The sequence below is a fragment of the Podarcis gaigeae genome (genome assembly GCF_964106915.1).
Source record: "Podarcis gaigeae genome assembly, chromosome: 4".
Taxonomy (NCBI): domain Eukaryota; kingdom Metazoa; phylum Chordata; class Lepidosauria; order Squamata; family Lacertidae; genus Podarcis; species Podarcis gaigeae.
Genome location: NC_139677.1, coordinates 53,470,124 through 53,487,295, shown reverse-complemented (window position 1 = coordinate 53,487,295; position 17,172 = coordinate 53,470,124). Strand labels below are relative to the sequence as shown.

The 17,172-nt window shown below is 39.4% G+C and overlaps 1 protein-coding gene across 6 annotated transcripts in view; it reads right to left on the bottom strand.

Annotated features, from left to right (window-relative positions):
* The window catches only part of ERG (ETS transcription factor ERG), a 110,588-nt gene that overhangs the window by 70,422 nt on the left and 22,994 nt on the right, over positions 1–17,172 (bottom strand). For 4 of the 6 annotated variants that reach the window (XM_083734788.1, XM_083734792.1, XM_083734782.1 and 1 more), the window contains exon 2: positions 3,675–3,761. In XM_083734788.1, coding sequence (XP_083590914.1) covers positions 3,675–3,713 — 39 coding nt within the window. In that variant the 5' untranslated portion in view covers positions 3,714–3,761. Of the gene's footprint in view, positions 1–3,674; positions 3,762–4,326; positions 4,406–17,172 lie in introns of all 6 variants that reach the window. The other 2 variants (XM_083734787.1, XM_083734786.1) reach the window with 1 other exon arrangement.

The following is a 17,172-nucleotide window of genomic DNA, read 5'->3' as shown; positions in this document are numbered from 1 at the left end:
AAACAATGACCAGGCTGCCCCTTCTTCTCTTTCAAAAGGGTCCAAAAATCAAGATTCCAGTGTTCATTCTCAGCAATAAATATTGTGCTTCTGTACTATACATATACAAAACTGACAACACAAAATATAAATGGTTTATAACTAAATAAATCACTCAGTTGAGCAGGGCTGGCCTACCCATGAGCTCAGGTGAGACAGTTGCCTCAGGTGGCAGCTCTGGCCTCCAATAAGCATGCCACTCACTGCCACTGCTGCAGCAGCCACTGCCTCTTCTGACCCCCGCTTCTCTCAAGCCTCCTTTTATTCCCCCACCACCTTCAGGGGAGGGGAGGGGAGTTTGGAGGGGAAATGGTGTCAGCAATGGAAGGAGGCAGAAGAGGAGGAGGCAGGGGGCTGCAGAGGAGGAGGAAGTGGGGGGCAGCATTTTCTTTTTTGCCTCAAGAGGCAAAACATCCTGGGCCAATCCTGCAACCATATTATTATTTAGCAATCTAACCGACCAAATCTGTTAAAGCCTTCAACAAACTTATTCAGGTGATGAACTTATTATTATTATTATTATTATTATTATTATTATTATTATTACTACTACTATTATTACTACTAGTAACAGTAGTACTACTGAGCATCTGAGTCAGAATTCAAAACAAGGAATTAAATATTTTAATGGCTGGTTGGTAACAAAATACAGTAACTTCTCATATGTTCAATGTTCAACAATATAATGGCTCTTGTAGCTGCTCAAGTCTCTCCCCCTCCGCCCCTCTCCCCCCCCTCTCTGTGTGATTCAAGTTAACATCTAAAGGGGATAGATAAAAAAAGTTTGCACCAGCAACTTCTGTGATTTGAAAAATTGCATATTGCTGGGTTTTCCTATCACAGAAGTAGCTAGCCTCTGAGATATTCCAGGAGTCCATAATTTGATAGAAAATCCATATACACAGTTAATTACAGAAGATAACATTTGACTAAGTTTTATTCAGAGTTCAGATCCATTGAACTTAATAAATATAACTTGGTCCATTAATTTAACTTTGAGTAAATGAAGCTGATTACAACCTAAGGTAATATATATCTTCATTACCCCAGTCCCTCAAACACAATTCTTGAGAATTGTTCATTAAAGCTAAATATCAGAACTTGGCAGAATGAATGTTCTCCATCTCCCCTTGTCTTATTACCCACAAATCAAATGGAATTCTTTTGGACTCAAAGCAGCAAAGCACTCTGTATTCCCTGACTTGTCTTCACAGCAAGTCATGGGACAGTTCCATTTCTTAAACTGCCAATACAATGATTCATTTTACCTGCTGAGAACCAAGCTCATCCAACAACACAATTCTGAACATATTCCCTTAGATGTAAGCCCTGTTCAATTCAATGAAATCTGAAATTTCCATGTGCACCTAGGATAACTAGAGTGGTTAATCAATAGCATTATCAACCAAACCAAACCAAACCAAACCAAACCAAACCAAACCTCCTTTACACAGAAAGCTAAAGGAAGGGTCAAATGATAGAGACTAGCTATATGCTGAGCATTGCTTCTCTCCAAAAGTGCCATCAAAAAAAGTATTTTCCACACCAAACCACTGAAAATAGAACTTGGTACAACTTGCCTTCTTTTACAAATGAACAACATCACAATGAATTATCATTAGTACAACGTGTTTCTATAGTTACCACTACTTGTTCCTTGTTTTTAATGAACAGTAGAACAAAATAGTCACATGAAAGCCAACATAAACTGCAATTAGAATTGCACTTGCAAAAGGAATAAGCCAAGTTCTGACCTTTCCAAAAACATTTATAGTCTTCTTTCTCATTATGAAAAGTTTAGGAAATTTTCTGGTTTGGTTACCTTTTTAAGAATGAAGTTCAAAGGAAAAATAGATACGCTAATGGCATAGCCTTTCCTTTTCTAACAGGCATACAGTTCTTCCATTAAACTGCCTTTGTGTTTGATCCCATACTTTACTAGCAAAATCAAACCCTGTTAAAATGCACATCTTGATTCAGTACAAGCAACCCAATCTTCATTCAAAAAGCTGTAGTGATACAAGCTCCAAGTAAGTGAATAGGATCGAGCATGCTGGGTGTTTTATAAACACGTGGAAGTACTCGTTTTTTAAAATGCATGTTACATAAAAGCACATAGATTTCCACTTTAAAATGACATCTCCTTTATAGGAGAAGTCATTGTGTTTAGACCTACCAGGGCTATGCACTCATTCAAACATTCAGCACTACAATATCAAAAGAATACAAAGAAGGGAGAGGAAATTCAATTCAATCTGTACTGATGGGCTTCAATCACACTATTACATTTTCACAACATTTCTCTAGTGGTATCTGTAACTTTACAGGCTGTGCCTTATTACACAAGGAAGACACAATGCAGGAATGTGCAGCAAAATGACAATGGAATCATGTTTTATTAGGAAATGCAAAAGCAGGACCTGCAACAAAATGATGTGCATACCCACCCTTAAGAAAATTCCTATTGTTCATGGCTGCCACCATTTGCCTGAGATCAAGTAAGTTGCCTAAAATACAAACCCTACTGGTGTTTGTGGCAGGAATGCTCAGTGGTTTTTCTTTTTCAATTGCAGCCTGGCCTGACCTACATCTTGAACATCTTCTAATTCTCACTCAAATGTGCAAATTCAATCAGTGACTCTAGTAGGCGGTGAAATGGTTTGCAAATATTGTATTCAATCTATAGGGATTAGCAATTTGAATATTATCAAGCTAAAGCACAGACAGGAGTTTTCTGTGAGGTTTACTTAACTGATACCCTATCTAAACTTCTGGAACTTCCACACTTTCTGGAAAGAAAGACTTAATAGTTCAAAACACTTGTTAAGGGACAGCTTTGGAAGATAAAACCATGTTAGTTGTGTTCCATGCCTGTTTGTTTTGGGTTGTTTTTGTTTTTTTGGTTGTTTTTTAAAAAAGCTCATTCCCCACTTTTGTCTCTTTGTTACAAGCCAGCATGATGGAAGGACTGGAGAATGGCTGGTGTGTGGTGGGACGGAAATGCCCTCCAGACACTAGCATGGCTGTAGACTACCTGGACCACACTGTGGTGGGGCAAGGCTGCATGGATTGCAGGAGTAGCAAGATTGGGGCTGCATGGATCAATCAGCAGGAGTACTGCTGGAGTACTAGATTCACCCCAGTGGTGCATCTGTGCACCTCTAATTTTGCAGCCACCTTTCCCCATCCCACCACCATCCAGATAAGCTGCAGTTGTTGGGAGGCTCCATCACTATTGAAGGGAAATAAATATATGCATAGCAGGTCCAGAGCTGCCTCACCTTCTCATCTCATTGTATTTTCCCACCTGCATTAAACTCAAAGAATGCCAAGGCCACCATGAGCAACTTGAGAAAATTAGACACTTTTATGTAGCATAGAGAGCCACTTGGCCTTCTTTGATCTCTCCCTGACACAATGGGTGGCAAGTTCTAAGGCAGAAGGTCCTAGCTGGCTCCCCGAACAAATTAGATATAGAAGGAGCTCTAGTGGTAAGCAGGAAGAGGAGCAGAAGCTTTGTAGTATCTCCCCAATCTCGTTACACTGGCCTTCTCTTGCCATAGCCACTTTTGGATAGACATTTAGCTAATGCATAATCAGCTGTCAAGAGACCTGAAAGCAAACATGAAATTTACCTTGATATGAGCTACTGGATCTGGGACAGTTTGAATCATGTCCTTTAACAGCCAGCGTATGTACCAGAAGGTCAGACCCCAAGGCAACTGTAGAGCCAAGAAGATAGAGTCATGTCAGTACAAGATTTTTTAAAAAATATACTTTGTAGAGAAATATAAGACCATTTATAACCCAACTGCTCTACATACATAGAATTATTAAAATCAATATTGATTATATCAATTACAGAATTCTGAAGCTGCTGGGCTCATTCTTTTCTTTTCTTTTTAATTTATCCATTGATCTAACTCAAGACAATTCATAAATTGTCTGGAGTCATGCCTTGACAACTAACCAGATTCAGCTTATCTGTGCTGTAATGTGTGAAGCAGAGGTACTAGGAGGTAGTAGAATAATAAGAAATAGGTATTTCCACCAACACCCAAATGCCAGCTCTCTAAATATTGTGCTAAGCACTTTATAAATTAGAAACAATTATCTTCTTCCAAAGAATAATACAATAATTCATTCACTCATTGGCAGAAAAAACACATTCAGGAGGATCCAAAATACTGTGAAAATCACAGGTGTATGGTTAAGGGGTTCAAGAAACCAAAACCTCCCTCATGCATTCCCCAGTGTGAAATGATGTCACTGTATTCAGTATCCTACCCTCTAGCAATGAGTTGGAGGTACATCATGTTCTTCTTTTACCAGGGAAACACATGGGTGAGATGCAGGCCAATGACAGCTGGGGATGGAGGAGAAATTAAATTCAGTTCATTTAAAGGTGAATCAACCTAATTTGCACTTTCTAAAAGTGAACTGAAACACAGACATCTTTTGAAATTCACTCCTCTTTTGCAATGCAGTTATTCAGCCAACTAATGGATAGAAAAATGTATATACTAGATTAAAGTGTGCATAAAAATGCACATATGGGATCCTTTGGAAGCTGGAGAGGGAAATACATTTAATTAACAACAAGTTTCTATGCATACCCACCCATCCATTCTATCTTCCAAGCAAATAGGAAGCATTGTCAGTGTTGAAGAACACCTTTCTGCCCAGGAAAACACTCAAGATGGGTGTGAAGAGGACTTGTAAGGGGTGGGCGGGGCCTGGAAGGTGCTCAGGGGGCCAGCCAGGGATGAAGTGCACAGTATCAGAAGCTAAGATGTCTGAGCTTAGTGGGAGAGTAATCAGCTGGTGCTATGGGGAATGATATATTGTTGTATACATAGTCCATGTCCTTAAGGTCGAGAGACAATGGAGGGGTGTCTTTAATATCGATCTAGAAGCTGAAGCTGGTGCAGAGCAAATAACAGAAAGACTCACGGGTAATGACTTATTAAAAGAATTGCACTGACTGCCAATATGCTACCTGGCAAAGTTGAAGTTTTTCTTACTAATTTACAAAGCCCTAAACAACTTGGTGAGGGATACGGGTGGCTCTGTGGGTTAAACCACAGAGCCTAGGGCTTGCAGATCGGAAGGTCGGCGGTTTGAATCCCTGCGACAGGGTGAGCTCCTGTTGCCCGGTCCCAGCTCCTGCCAACCTAGCAGTTCGAAAGCACATCAAAAAGTGCAAGCAGATAAATAGGTACCGCTCCGGCGGGAAGGTAAGCGGTGTTTCCGTGTGCTGCTCTGATTCGCCAGAAGTGGCTTAGTCATGCTGGCTACATGACCCAGAAACTGTACGCTGGCTCCCTCGGCCAATAAAGCGAGATGAGCGCCGCAACCCCAGAGTTGGCCACGACTGGACCTAATGGTCAGGGGTCCCTTTACCTTTACAAACAACTTGGTACCAAGACCCCTAAGAGATCGCCTTCTCCCCATAGATGGATTCAATTACTGGGATTGTCAGATGAGACCTTCCTGGTGGTGCCGTGTGTTCCACAGATTCATTTGGTGGCTAGTTGGAGCACAGCTTTTACTGCCATGGCTCCTATTCTATGGACTATTCTGCCTCCCTAAACTTGGTAAGCATTTTTGTATTTTCAGTGTTTTCAGCCTGCTTAAACCTTTTTTTGTTGTTTACATTTTGGCTATGGTTGCCACTGACACTTGAGTATCCTGTTGGACCTATTTTACTGTATCATGTATTGTATTTTTTTTATTTCATATATACTGCTTTGAGATTTTTCTAAATATTATCCTGTTTGCAAACATTCTAAATAAAATAATAAACAAAGCATTTTATTGTGACAAAGTCTTATATCTTTAAAGAATTCTCTTTTACTTAAGAGACCCAAACCTAATCCCAAAGAATAAAGGAAACACAGTTTTTAAGACCTAGACAATCATTCACTGTGCAGGCAAAAATCCCGCTTATATGACCACTGGTGTGACTTCTTTGAGTATATAAAATTTCACAGAAAAAATGTGATCTTACTTTTCGAATGATTGATTGCTTCACAAATTAGCCAAATTTATTTTTTAACTGCAAAATCTTTTCTGGATTTAAACAACATTATCCATTGTTCTTTTCTTGCAGAGTGATTATTTTTAGCTCTTTAAATGTCATACATTAAAATATTAGAGTTTATGAATTGGAAAATGCCAGACTTGACAGATGATGCCAAAACGCTGCTGAAAGAGGAGCTAGGCACACTTCTGTGTGGTTTTTATTTCACTTTCTTGGTTGTGTGGAACATTTTTATAGCCACTGGAAAAAATGTGACGATGTGACAAAGAAAATCCTAATAATGAACAATTGCTTATTTTTGTCATCACACTATGTGCAAATATTGCCGCAGATGAATAATGCACACTATTATTAGGTACATATAATTAATTTTCTAAATATCTTTTTTTTAAAAAATCAACTCAGTTCATAAGAAATTCATTCCTACCTTTATTACTATAAATAACCATGTCCCTACAAACCTGTCTTAGCCTAATGAAAGTTGCTGAGCTTCCTGAAACTTTGCCTAGGTCACCTGGAAAACATGTGTTTGATGAGTTTTAATAGTTTCAGTGGGGTAAGCTGTATGCCTGAGTCCCTTCTAATTCCTGGATCCAACAAAGGTTCAATTGCTGGCATAGCTAGAAATGTTTCTTGGTGATGACCCCCTAAATACAGGCTGTAAGTTAACAAAGGAATTGGCTCTATGGCAGAAGCCAAATGGGTGGGACCCCCACTCCCTCAACTGACAATTAGTTCGAAAGAACAAAGGAAAGAGTTGAGGTGTTTGAGCTATAAGTAGAAGCAGGAAGAAGCAGGCTGGGAAGCCAGAGAGACAGAGCCATGCCTGATCTTTGCTTGAATCCAAGACTGTGGCTGTGGGAGAAGCAAGACCTCCTTGGGTTGTTAATGCTGTGAGCCCCTCCATCGTAGACTCAGGTTGTATATGTGTAAATAAACCGCATACCCTAAAGACACCACAGTCTCCACTGTCCCTCATTCTGAGATACCAAACCCTGGGTGAGCCCCTGCAACCCCTGGAATATTTCACCACTCGGAGACTGGGGTAGTGTTTAACAATATGTTTATATGATTGCTCTAATAGCCTGCTCATGTAAGCTGCTATGACAACAGCCAATAGGATCAAATATTAGAATCACATGGCCAAACTACACAGAACCTGGCAAATAATGGCTAAACCTCTCAACCTATTGAAAATGAAGAGAAAAACCCTGAAAAGCATACATACGCAGGGATCAAATGGGACCAAAACAATGATGCTGTTTCAATAGAAGAGGGCTGTTTTACCTTTTCTTCCCACATTATTTTTCTGACTGAAGCCTCTGCTCTGCAAAGCTGCTAAAGCCCTGCTATGGTGAATGGGCAGATCCATTTACCATGCCTGTCTTTCCATCAAGAGGGTTAATTGCCACCTTTGCATAAGGAGTGGGTGGCTGAAAAAATGGTGTGTATGAAAAGGATTAGACATCTCCCCCCACACAGTAGAGAGCCTCAAGATAAGTCCTTCTAGAATGAATGAAACACATGAAACAACACAACTGATGGTCTGCACCCAGAGTCCCACTGAAAATGGCACTCATCTGACTCAGACTTTGCCATTACACAAACCCCCAGGAGCTCAGATATATTATATGTGCTCTTGATAGTATGCCAGAAATTCCCTGGGCCAGATTATTATTGGCTTTCTTAACTTTGCAGTCATAAAATACATAATTTGTGGCTGTAAATGGACTAATTTGTCATAAATTGGCATATTATGCAAACCTAAACAAGGGTACTTAGCATGAAATAGTATCTGTCTCAAACACAATAAGCCATGTGAGCCTAAAAATGAGTGCTTATTTCATGGTCTACCTATCTACACTTTCTGTTCTCTCATCATACGCAACCAAAAACGAAAAGAAAAAAAGGTTGGGGCAGAAGGTGCCCACTAGGAGGAAAATATTCTTAAAAACCTCAAGTTTTGCCAGTACTATGACATCAACCCTGGCTTCAGACACAATTGACCATGCCCACTCCTGTGAGAGGGAGGCAGCTGGATGAGTAACAGTGGTTGCTATGTTAACCAATGAACACTGAAAGAAAATCAATAGAGAAGCTATTGGAAGTGACAGTTGGTGCTGCAAGCTGCTGAAAATCTCTTTCCTCAAGTTGACAAGAGATCTTCAGAGCCTGCATGAGAGGGAAAGCGGGAGTTACTGGAAACTTCTGCAAACAGGTTTGAAATCGCTACAAAGGGAACAACTGAAACCATTTTCAGGTGGAGCAACAATGGTACCTCTGAACAGGACACTGGTTTGCATCCTAAAGTGATTTAAGGAAGTTCACGAAAGGAAAACATATCATCCCTTCCTTCCCAATACAACTACCTGATTCTCCAAAAAGCTCCTCTGGAGGGTCAGTGGGCCTGCCTGGACAATGTGAGATGGAATATGGAGGCTAGAAGCCAGAGTCAAAAATTTAGTCAGAGCTTTCATATCAATCAGAGAAGGGAGCTGTTGGTCCTCCAAAGATCAGAGGAGACTGGGAGACTTCTATAGTCACAGCCTCTGCCTGGTTATCAGCTGCATTGCTGCCTGGTTGTCAGTTAGGTATACTACCTCCAGTTGGGTTATTGCTTACATATGTCTCATCTCCTCCTCCTGAGAAGTCCTGTCCTCCCAACATAGACCCTGTTTACAGCACATTCATCCTGTGAAATCCAGTCCACTTGGGCTTTTGTTCCTGAGACCCAGACAGCAATGGAGAGAATCAGGGATCAAGGAATGGCTCAGGATACAGTTATTGGGGGGCCTGGGAAGGCATCTCTGAGATGGGGCTCTTAGGACTGAGTTTGGACTGGGCCCAGTTTCTCTGTGCCTTCAGTGGAGACAGAGAACTGTAGGAGGCAAGCTTCTTGAGGTCTTCTCTCCAGGTCTAGGTGACCAGGATATAGACCATGTCTGCATCTAGACATTGTCTTAGGACATATTGAACCTCTTGGGGCTATCTACATAAACAGTGAACTACATATCGAATCATCTGAAAAGGACAGAGTAAAGCATTTTACAATATCTGTGAATAGTGATAATCCTTGCTCCTTCAAAAATCGTTAGTACACTCTTCGGGTAGGTGATAGAGAATTGCTACTCAGTCGTATTCTCATTTATGTATATGAATGAATACAGCTACGCAACCTTGCCATGCTCCTAGAGGTTCACTGAATGACTACATCTGTGTAGCAGATGCTCCGTAAATCCCTGTTCAGAATGTGGATGTGTGCGTAGAAGTCAAATTTCCACACTACAAGTTAGATAAATCTATTGCTTTATTTATATTCTAACCCTCACATCTTAAGAGAGGAAATGATACTAAAGTCAATTCTCCTACAGTAGGAACTTTAGGCAACAACCTGTAAAAGGTTATTATTAGACCCTTTCATCTATCTTCCCCCCACCCCAAGACCACATTCTTATTCAAAGCTATATAACTTGGATTATGCATCCATATGAAATGCAGTGCAGCTATTCCTGGATCTCCCAAAATAGCATTAAGAAGCTCAGTATCCCCAAAGTGTATATCTTCAATCCTGACCACTTGCAAATGTAGTTAAAATGAAATTAAAAGAATGAGGAGAGGAAAGGAGACCTTTGAGTCACATCTGACACATTTAACTGTAATGACCGCTTTCCATATTTTAGGAGTTAAATGTCTCTCTCAATACTGTACTAAAATGTTCACCAATGATTAATCTCTGATGCTTATCCTGTTACAGGATACACATATACATGAATGTGATACCAAATGGAGGTTAAAGCATTTTGTGCATTCCTAGTGGGAAACCACACAGCCCATGGGAATACACACACAACCACACACAGCAGAGAGAGAGAGAGAGAGAGAGAGAGAGAGAGAGAGAGAGGCTGGATCAAATTAAAGTTGTACCCAATGGGCACTGCACTTCTGTTCAGTTGTGTACTTTTTCTATTCTTGGACCATTTATTTAGAAATAAATTCTACTGGGATCAATAAAATGCATCCCATTTATTATTTTATTTAGAAGATGCCTCGCACAAAATTAGTCACACAGTGACTTACAATTTTTTTAAAAAGATACAAAACAAATTAAATCAAAATCGTAACAACAATTTAAACAAAATAAGACAACATCATAAATACTTAAAAGACACCACTGTAATAAAACCAGGATAAAAGCATATTTTGCATAATACCAATTCACAATTACCAGCCAGAAGCTATGTAATTGGCCTGTCCCACAACACCAAGTGTCTGGGAATAGAGATAGGTTTTAATCTGGCAATGAAAAAATAAGATCAGCCCCAGTCAGGCCTTAATGGGAGCAGCATTCCATAATTGGAGAGCCACAACCAAAAAGGCCTCTTTCTTGTCACCATCCTCCAAGCCTCACTCAATTTCAGTGTCTTATTTTGCCACTCTTAAACGCAGTTCTTCACATTTCTGCAGCAATCTGAGGTTGTTATTTTTAAGCCTCATTTTACTGCAAATTTCTAATAAACACATTGCTGCACTCAGTTTTGATTAGCATACACATTTTTGCAAACAATGCCTCCTAATATAATACAGTATTGTATGTAATTCTCATGAATAGGTCCATTTTATGCACACTTTCTCCTAATGCATGCATTTTTGTAAGCACTGTTCAGTTGGAAAACTACATCCCAAAATTCAGGTAAGTGTGGCTTTCAAAGGATGCCTGTGTTTCAGTTCTCATATTGTCCCAGAAAGTGTGAATTCAACAAATTCAGCTGAAGTTGTGAATTGAATGGTATTTCTCCCCCATCCCTACTTACAGCCAGTCAACATCTATGAAGCAAAATGAACACGGAACTCTGGTTCAAACAAATGCCCACTAATAGTTGGCCCAAACTAGGCTGTGTGCCTTGAAGCTACAGTGGTACCTCGGGTTAAGTACTTAATTTGTTCCAGAGGTCTGTACTTAACCTGAAACTGTTCTTAACCTGAAGCACCACTTTAGCTAATGGGGCCTCCTGCTGCTGCCACGCCGCCGGAGCACGATTTCTGTTCTCATCCTGAAGCAAAGTTCTTAACCCGAGGTAATATTTCTGGGTTAGCGGAGTCTGTAACCTGAAGTGTATGTAACCTGAGGTACCACTGTACTTAGAATCCTATAGAGTTCCAAATAGTGTACTGTGATGTTTTGTAAAGATGACTGCAGTTTCCCTTCTCTGTCCTGCACAGCAGTCAGTCTGTGTGGCTTGCTGTCTCTGGATCAAGTTAACTGTATGCAGAAATGCTGTTATTTACTCCTCTGTTATTTAGTAACAAACTTCGGATTGTTGGTAATGGTTGTACTCAGAAGCTCAGGATCTGCTGTGGGGAAAGAATCACTTTCTTAGTTCTAACTCACAACCTAACAAGCCACTTTCGAACTCCTCCTATCTTAAAGCTATTTTATCAGTTTACAGAAATGGGTTGCTATTGGAGCAAAGACATAATGGTTTGTGTCTGTAAGCCACCCAAAGTGGCTGGGGAAATATATACGTATATATACTTCTCTGAGCCACCAAAATAGCAACAATTTGACTAATAAAAGTTTTATTTTGAAACTTGTGTCATTGTGAAGAACCTGTATATTTGAAGCAAACTGCATTAGAAATGCTGACATTCTTGGAATCCTTTTTATTTATAATACTTAATGCTTTCTATCCATGTTATTCTTTGGCATAAACTCCTTATTTCTATTTGGATTTTTTGATGTTGGCACCTGCATTTAAAATGAAGTTTAAAAGGGAAAAAATAACAGCTGTGCAAACATCAAATATTTTAAAAGGAAAGATATTTTCAATAAGTGTTCATTTTATTACAAAAATTATGGGAGGAGGTATATAAAAAAGGCTGGTTTTGCCCATTGCCATTTAAAAATTAATAAAATGCTAGCATATATTGCAGAAATAAAAATATGTTATGTCCACACTTAAACCATGTCTGCTGGAAAAACATGTCATCCTCAATAAATAATGCTGTGATTTCTGGACTTTACTGTGTTGTTTTCATTTTGTCTCAAGTACAGTACATCTTAATAATATCTATAAATACTTCACAGTGATCAAATGCATAATTTTGGCCTCACATCATTTCCACTTGCCAGGAGATTAAACCAGTTTCATATATGAAGAATAGAATCTCTCTTTTTTGACGTGTAAAATCTAAGGCCTTGAAGCTAATTATTTTCATAAGAATAAATGCAGCTCGTCAGTTCTTTTGTCCTTTGAAAGGGTGCTCACTATCTAAGACAACACAGCAGGGGAAGTTCCCTGCCTAGGCAATGTCCACATCAGAGCAGATATTAAATGGCTCGGGATGTCCAAGAAGTGGAAGCGGAAATAGCTCAAGTTCACTTATTCATCCCATATCCAGAACGAAAATCAATTCAGCAAATATGATTAGCATGTTGTTGTTTTTAGTCCACAAATGATACATAATTGATTATTCCCCGCATGGCATTATATTCAGATTGCCAATTGCATAGGAGATTCACTCATATAGTGTGTTTTCCTCTGGTTCCAGCTAATAAATGTATTCTGCTGCAATCTTATGTGTCCTTACTATGGAGTAAACCCTACTGAATTTAGGGGCGCTCATGACCAGGATTACGCTAGTAGAGACTCAGTTTTCAGTTTGATTTAAGTAAGGCTACAGTTTCCATCTGCTCTGTTGTGGGGCTTTGGCTTTGAAGCAAAGTCAAGGTCACTCTACAAGTTCTTAAGTGTCATGATAACAGAGACTAATGGATATCCTAAGAGTTCCAAGTTTCAAAGAATTTCTGATTACATTTCATTGGCACCAATCCAACTCCTCCAGCCATGCTTTACTGTGTGGAGCTAATGATACTGGATAGGGATGTTCATCACCATTTACAGCCATTAAATTCAATGGCGACCAGATGAGAATATGAATCTGATGTTCAATGCATCTGCAGCAGCTGGTCCACAGGACTCTTCCATGCTAGGTAGAGTATGCAGTTTCACTATGCTTGGAAACTGTCTCACTATACATATATGTATGTACACACACATGTATATATGGAATTGGCAATATTATATCCATACAAAATTGAAAATTTAATATCAGGCATATAATAACAATATCATCACTTTCAAAATAAAAATAGAAGTATACAATTAGAAGTCCAAATGGAGTTTGCAGACTGGTGTTATATATAGCAACACAGACTTTGGAATGCACAGTATCATAAGTTGCACCCAACTGTTGACAGCAATGCCACAGCAGACTTCAGAATTGCTATATGTGACACAGTTGTGGCACACAAGGACCACTGTCCCACCCATGGCACTTTCATAATAATCCACAAAGTTCTCAATGGTAGTATGTCAAGCTTAAGACTACCGTTAAAGGTTGAAACAATAGGACAGTCCTTTCCACCATGAGCAGTGATAATACAGAGCACAACTACAAATGTGCTTCCTAGCTATGTGATAGCTTGACCTTAATCACAGGCACAATCCATTCTGTATGAACAGGGACTGGGAAGGTGAACTGTAGGTATTCAATGAACTGTGAACAAAAGTAATTTAACTAATATTCCCCATTATTTTGAATCAACATGGCAGATCAGCCCATTCCAAAGTGCACGCTGTTGAAGATATTGTGGCACAATCTTGTGTGATAGTTCTCGAGATGGAAGAGAGGGTTTTGGTCTTTGTTTGCCAGTCTTTCGCTGTTGGTCATGGCCTGCATGGCATTGGCTGATGCAGGACAGTTTGTGGGGAGGGGTGATCAGTGAGGTGGGTCCAGCTCAGGTGGCCACTTCCATGGTTTTCCCCTTCCGTCCCGAGCCAATCACACATTGGATGTAGGAGCCTATTTGCCAGCATAGTGGCAATCTCTCTCTAGCATAATGTAAATATTGCATTGCTCTGCACATCTCCCATTGCAAACACAGAAAATATATATTAAACATATAGTAACATTTTTTTTATAGAAATTGTACCCTACCAAGAAAACCACCCCAAAATCAAACACAGTCTTCAGAACCTTTGAGGCAGACCTAAAGTCAGGTAATATTATGCCACGAAACTCTAGGTAAATCCTCCTTAACAGTTGTCCCTTTCTGTTTCGGTCTTCAAAAGTAAATAAGTATTGGGGAAGGGGAGCTACTCCTGATATCTAAAAGCACTGGAGGTCCACAGAAAAATAATCAATAATCCTATTCTCCACTTTCAGAAAAAGGCATGAAAGATGTCACTCAACTAGCAAAGCAAACAAAGCCAACAAAATTTGTTCTCTCTAATTACTGGTGGTAGAGTATGAGACTCTTAATCGTGGTCATGGGTTCAAGCCCCACATTGGGCAAAAAAATCCTGCATTTCAGGGGGTAGGACTAGATGACCTTTGTGGTCCCTTCCAACTGTACTATTCTATTACAGTGGTACCTCAGGTTACAAACACTTCAGTTACAAACATTTCGGGTTACAAACTCCGCTAACCCGGAAGCAGTACCTTGGATTGAGAACTTTGCCCCAGGATGAGAAGGGAAACTGCGTGCTGCTGGTGAGCCAGCAGTGGGAAGCCCCATTAGCAAAAGCAAGCCTCAGGTTAAGAATGGTTTCGGGTTAAGAACAGACCTCAAGAACAAATTAAGTTTGTAACCTGAGATACCACTGTATTCTATTTTAGAAATTATTACTTTATGGATACTAAGAGAAAAGTTTATGAAGATAATAGAAATAAAACAGCACTACTCAACAAAACATATTATTTTAATGTATTGCAGACTGTACCAATAAGCATATGGTGAGTTCTGCTTTTGTCAACAATAAAAACAATATGAGCAGCTTTTAACAGACAACTGTTGTGCCAGCATTTTTAGTTGAGTTTCAATTGGTTCTGTTGGAAGGAGAGCTTTGTCGGGCTCAAAATGTTCACTAACAGAAATTGTCCCCAAAGAATGAAGTTTTCATGTGATAGTCAGTCCCCATTTGCCAGTAATTTTACTGAATAGACTTGGGCACATAAACACCAAAAATATGTCAACAAGCCAAAATGAAGCACTTTTAAATCCCACTGAATTTGCTTACTTTTTCCTGTTGAAAAATGCAACTTAAAATCCTTCTCTTCTACACTTTCCTGACCCATATGCATGGATATACAACTTTAGGTTTCTTCAGCTAATACCACTATGATGGTACTTGCCAGCTAATTCTTGCTATCCACCTCTATCATTTAATTTGGTTATGAACGTGCAGCTTGTTTTAGTAAGCAGTGTTTACTCCCTCTTTCACCACTTTGCAATTCTACTTTAGCATGTTATGAATCAGATCCTGCAGAAAATTGAACTGAACCCATAGCTGTCAACTTTTCCCTTTTCTTGCAAGGAATCCTATTTGAAATAAGTGAATTTCCCTTTAAAAAAAGGGAAACGTTGACAGCTATGACTGAACCTCTGAAAACCAACTTTACGTACTATTTATGTATGCTTTCTAGATGGCAAATACTTAAGTGTACCATTGCAGAGCATAAATAAATGAGCATGCAACACTTAGTAATAATAGCTCTTGCGACTCATAAGAGCCTTTGGGGGAAAATCTCACTAATATATTAATAACAGAGAACCAGCAACACTAAAAATTATAAGCTCGTTTCACTTTTTAAAGTACCTTAGAGACGGTTTTCTCATGCAACAATTGCAGACTCGATTATTATATAGTAAACATGTGCTCTGAATCATGTTTAAGCAGATTTCATGCAGTACAGGAGAGAGTCCTATATTCCCAGCAGCAACAGTATTGGAAGAAAAATGAAAATGACTAAAGGTAACTGGCATAAAATTGTTTAATCTTATGAGGAAACATCAGCGCATTATTTATTTTAACTAGATTCCTGGCCCCAGCCCAAGGACACAAGTGTCTAGTCGTGCATACATTTTCACAAATTACTTTTTTAAAAAAATCATAAAGTCTGCAATATCTGATTGAGCACCTACAAAAGGAAAAATCTCCACAGTTTTCTGTCTGCCTCACTCAACCCTCTTATTTAGGGGGTATATATTTCAACAGATATTCCTGAAGGGCCACAGCACTTCACAAATACCTCCCACTCCAACCCCCTTCAAACATTTATTTTAATTTGTTTAAAATATCCATAAGCCACCATTCATCATGGTGAGCTGCAATAGCATTCACCTTAAAACAATAATTCCAATGCAATAAATGAGATAATAGATAAAACAATAAATATAAGCATTGTTGTTCTCTTGTTTAAAGACCCAGATCCAGAAATGAGCATATCCCACAAACTCAGTGTAGGTATAAATTCCAGTTTGCATATACTGTTTAGATCTCCCATCAGTGCTGAATTGATTTTGGATATTCTCTCCTTTCCACAGAGCTATTCTTTTAGACTCATATAATTGTAGAGTTGTAAGGGACCCCAGGGGGTCATCTAGTCCAACTCCCTGCAATGCAGGAATCTCAACACGCAGTCCCCCATCCAATCTGAAACCATACTGGACTCTGCTTAGCTTTGCAAATTCCTTACCTACCATCTTATTCCTCCTGGTGCATCACTCCAAAGATCCAGGTCTTCTCACTTAACTCCAAATGTTCAATTATATTTACACAACAAATATCCCCTAACCTCAGTGCAGGTATAACACTCCCATTCTCTTAAACAAGGCTAAGGGATGAAGAGTAGGCTGCATGGCTTTGTACTTCCTCCTCATTCCAGTGGGAATCTCCTACATCCCCTTCCGGCTTTAACCATGGTTAGGGCTTACTAACCTTCAGCTTGGATGCAACTTCTGAGTATCATTCAAAAGTCACGTGAGTAATGGTAATACAATTCACTCTGGCTGTTTTATTGAAGGCCACTTATTTCCACTGTCTGTTTAAAACTACAAGTTCTCCAAAGCTCCGAATAACACAAGTTTGCTGTTTGTATCACTTAAAACAGCTGCTCCAAGAAGCCAGCCAAGAAAACTGGCAGCCAGGATTCTGCGCTTAAGAATTCACAGCTCTCAAAATATTGATCCAAGCTGTCAGCAGTTCTTGGGTCATTTCAACAGTCCATAGCAACCACTACTACCAGAG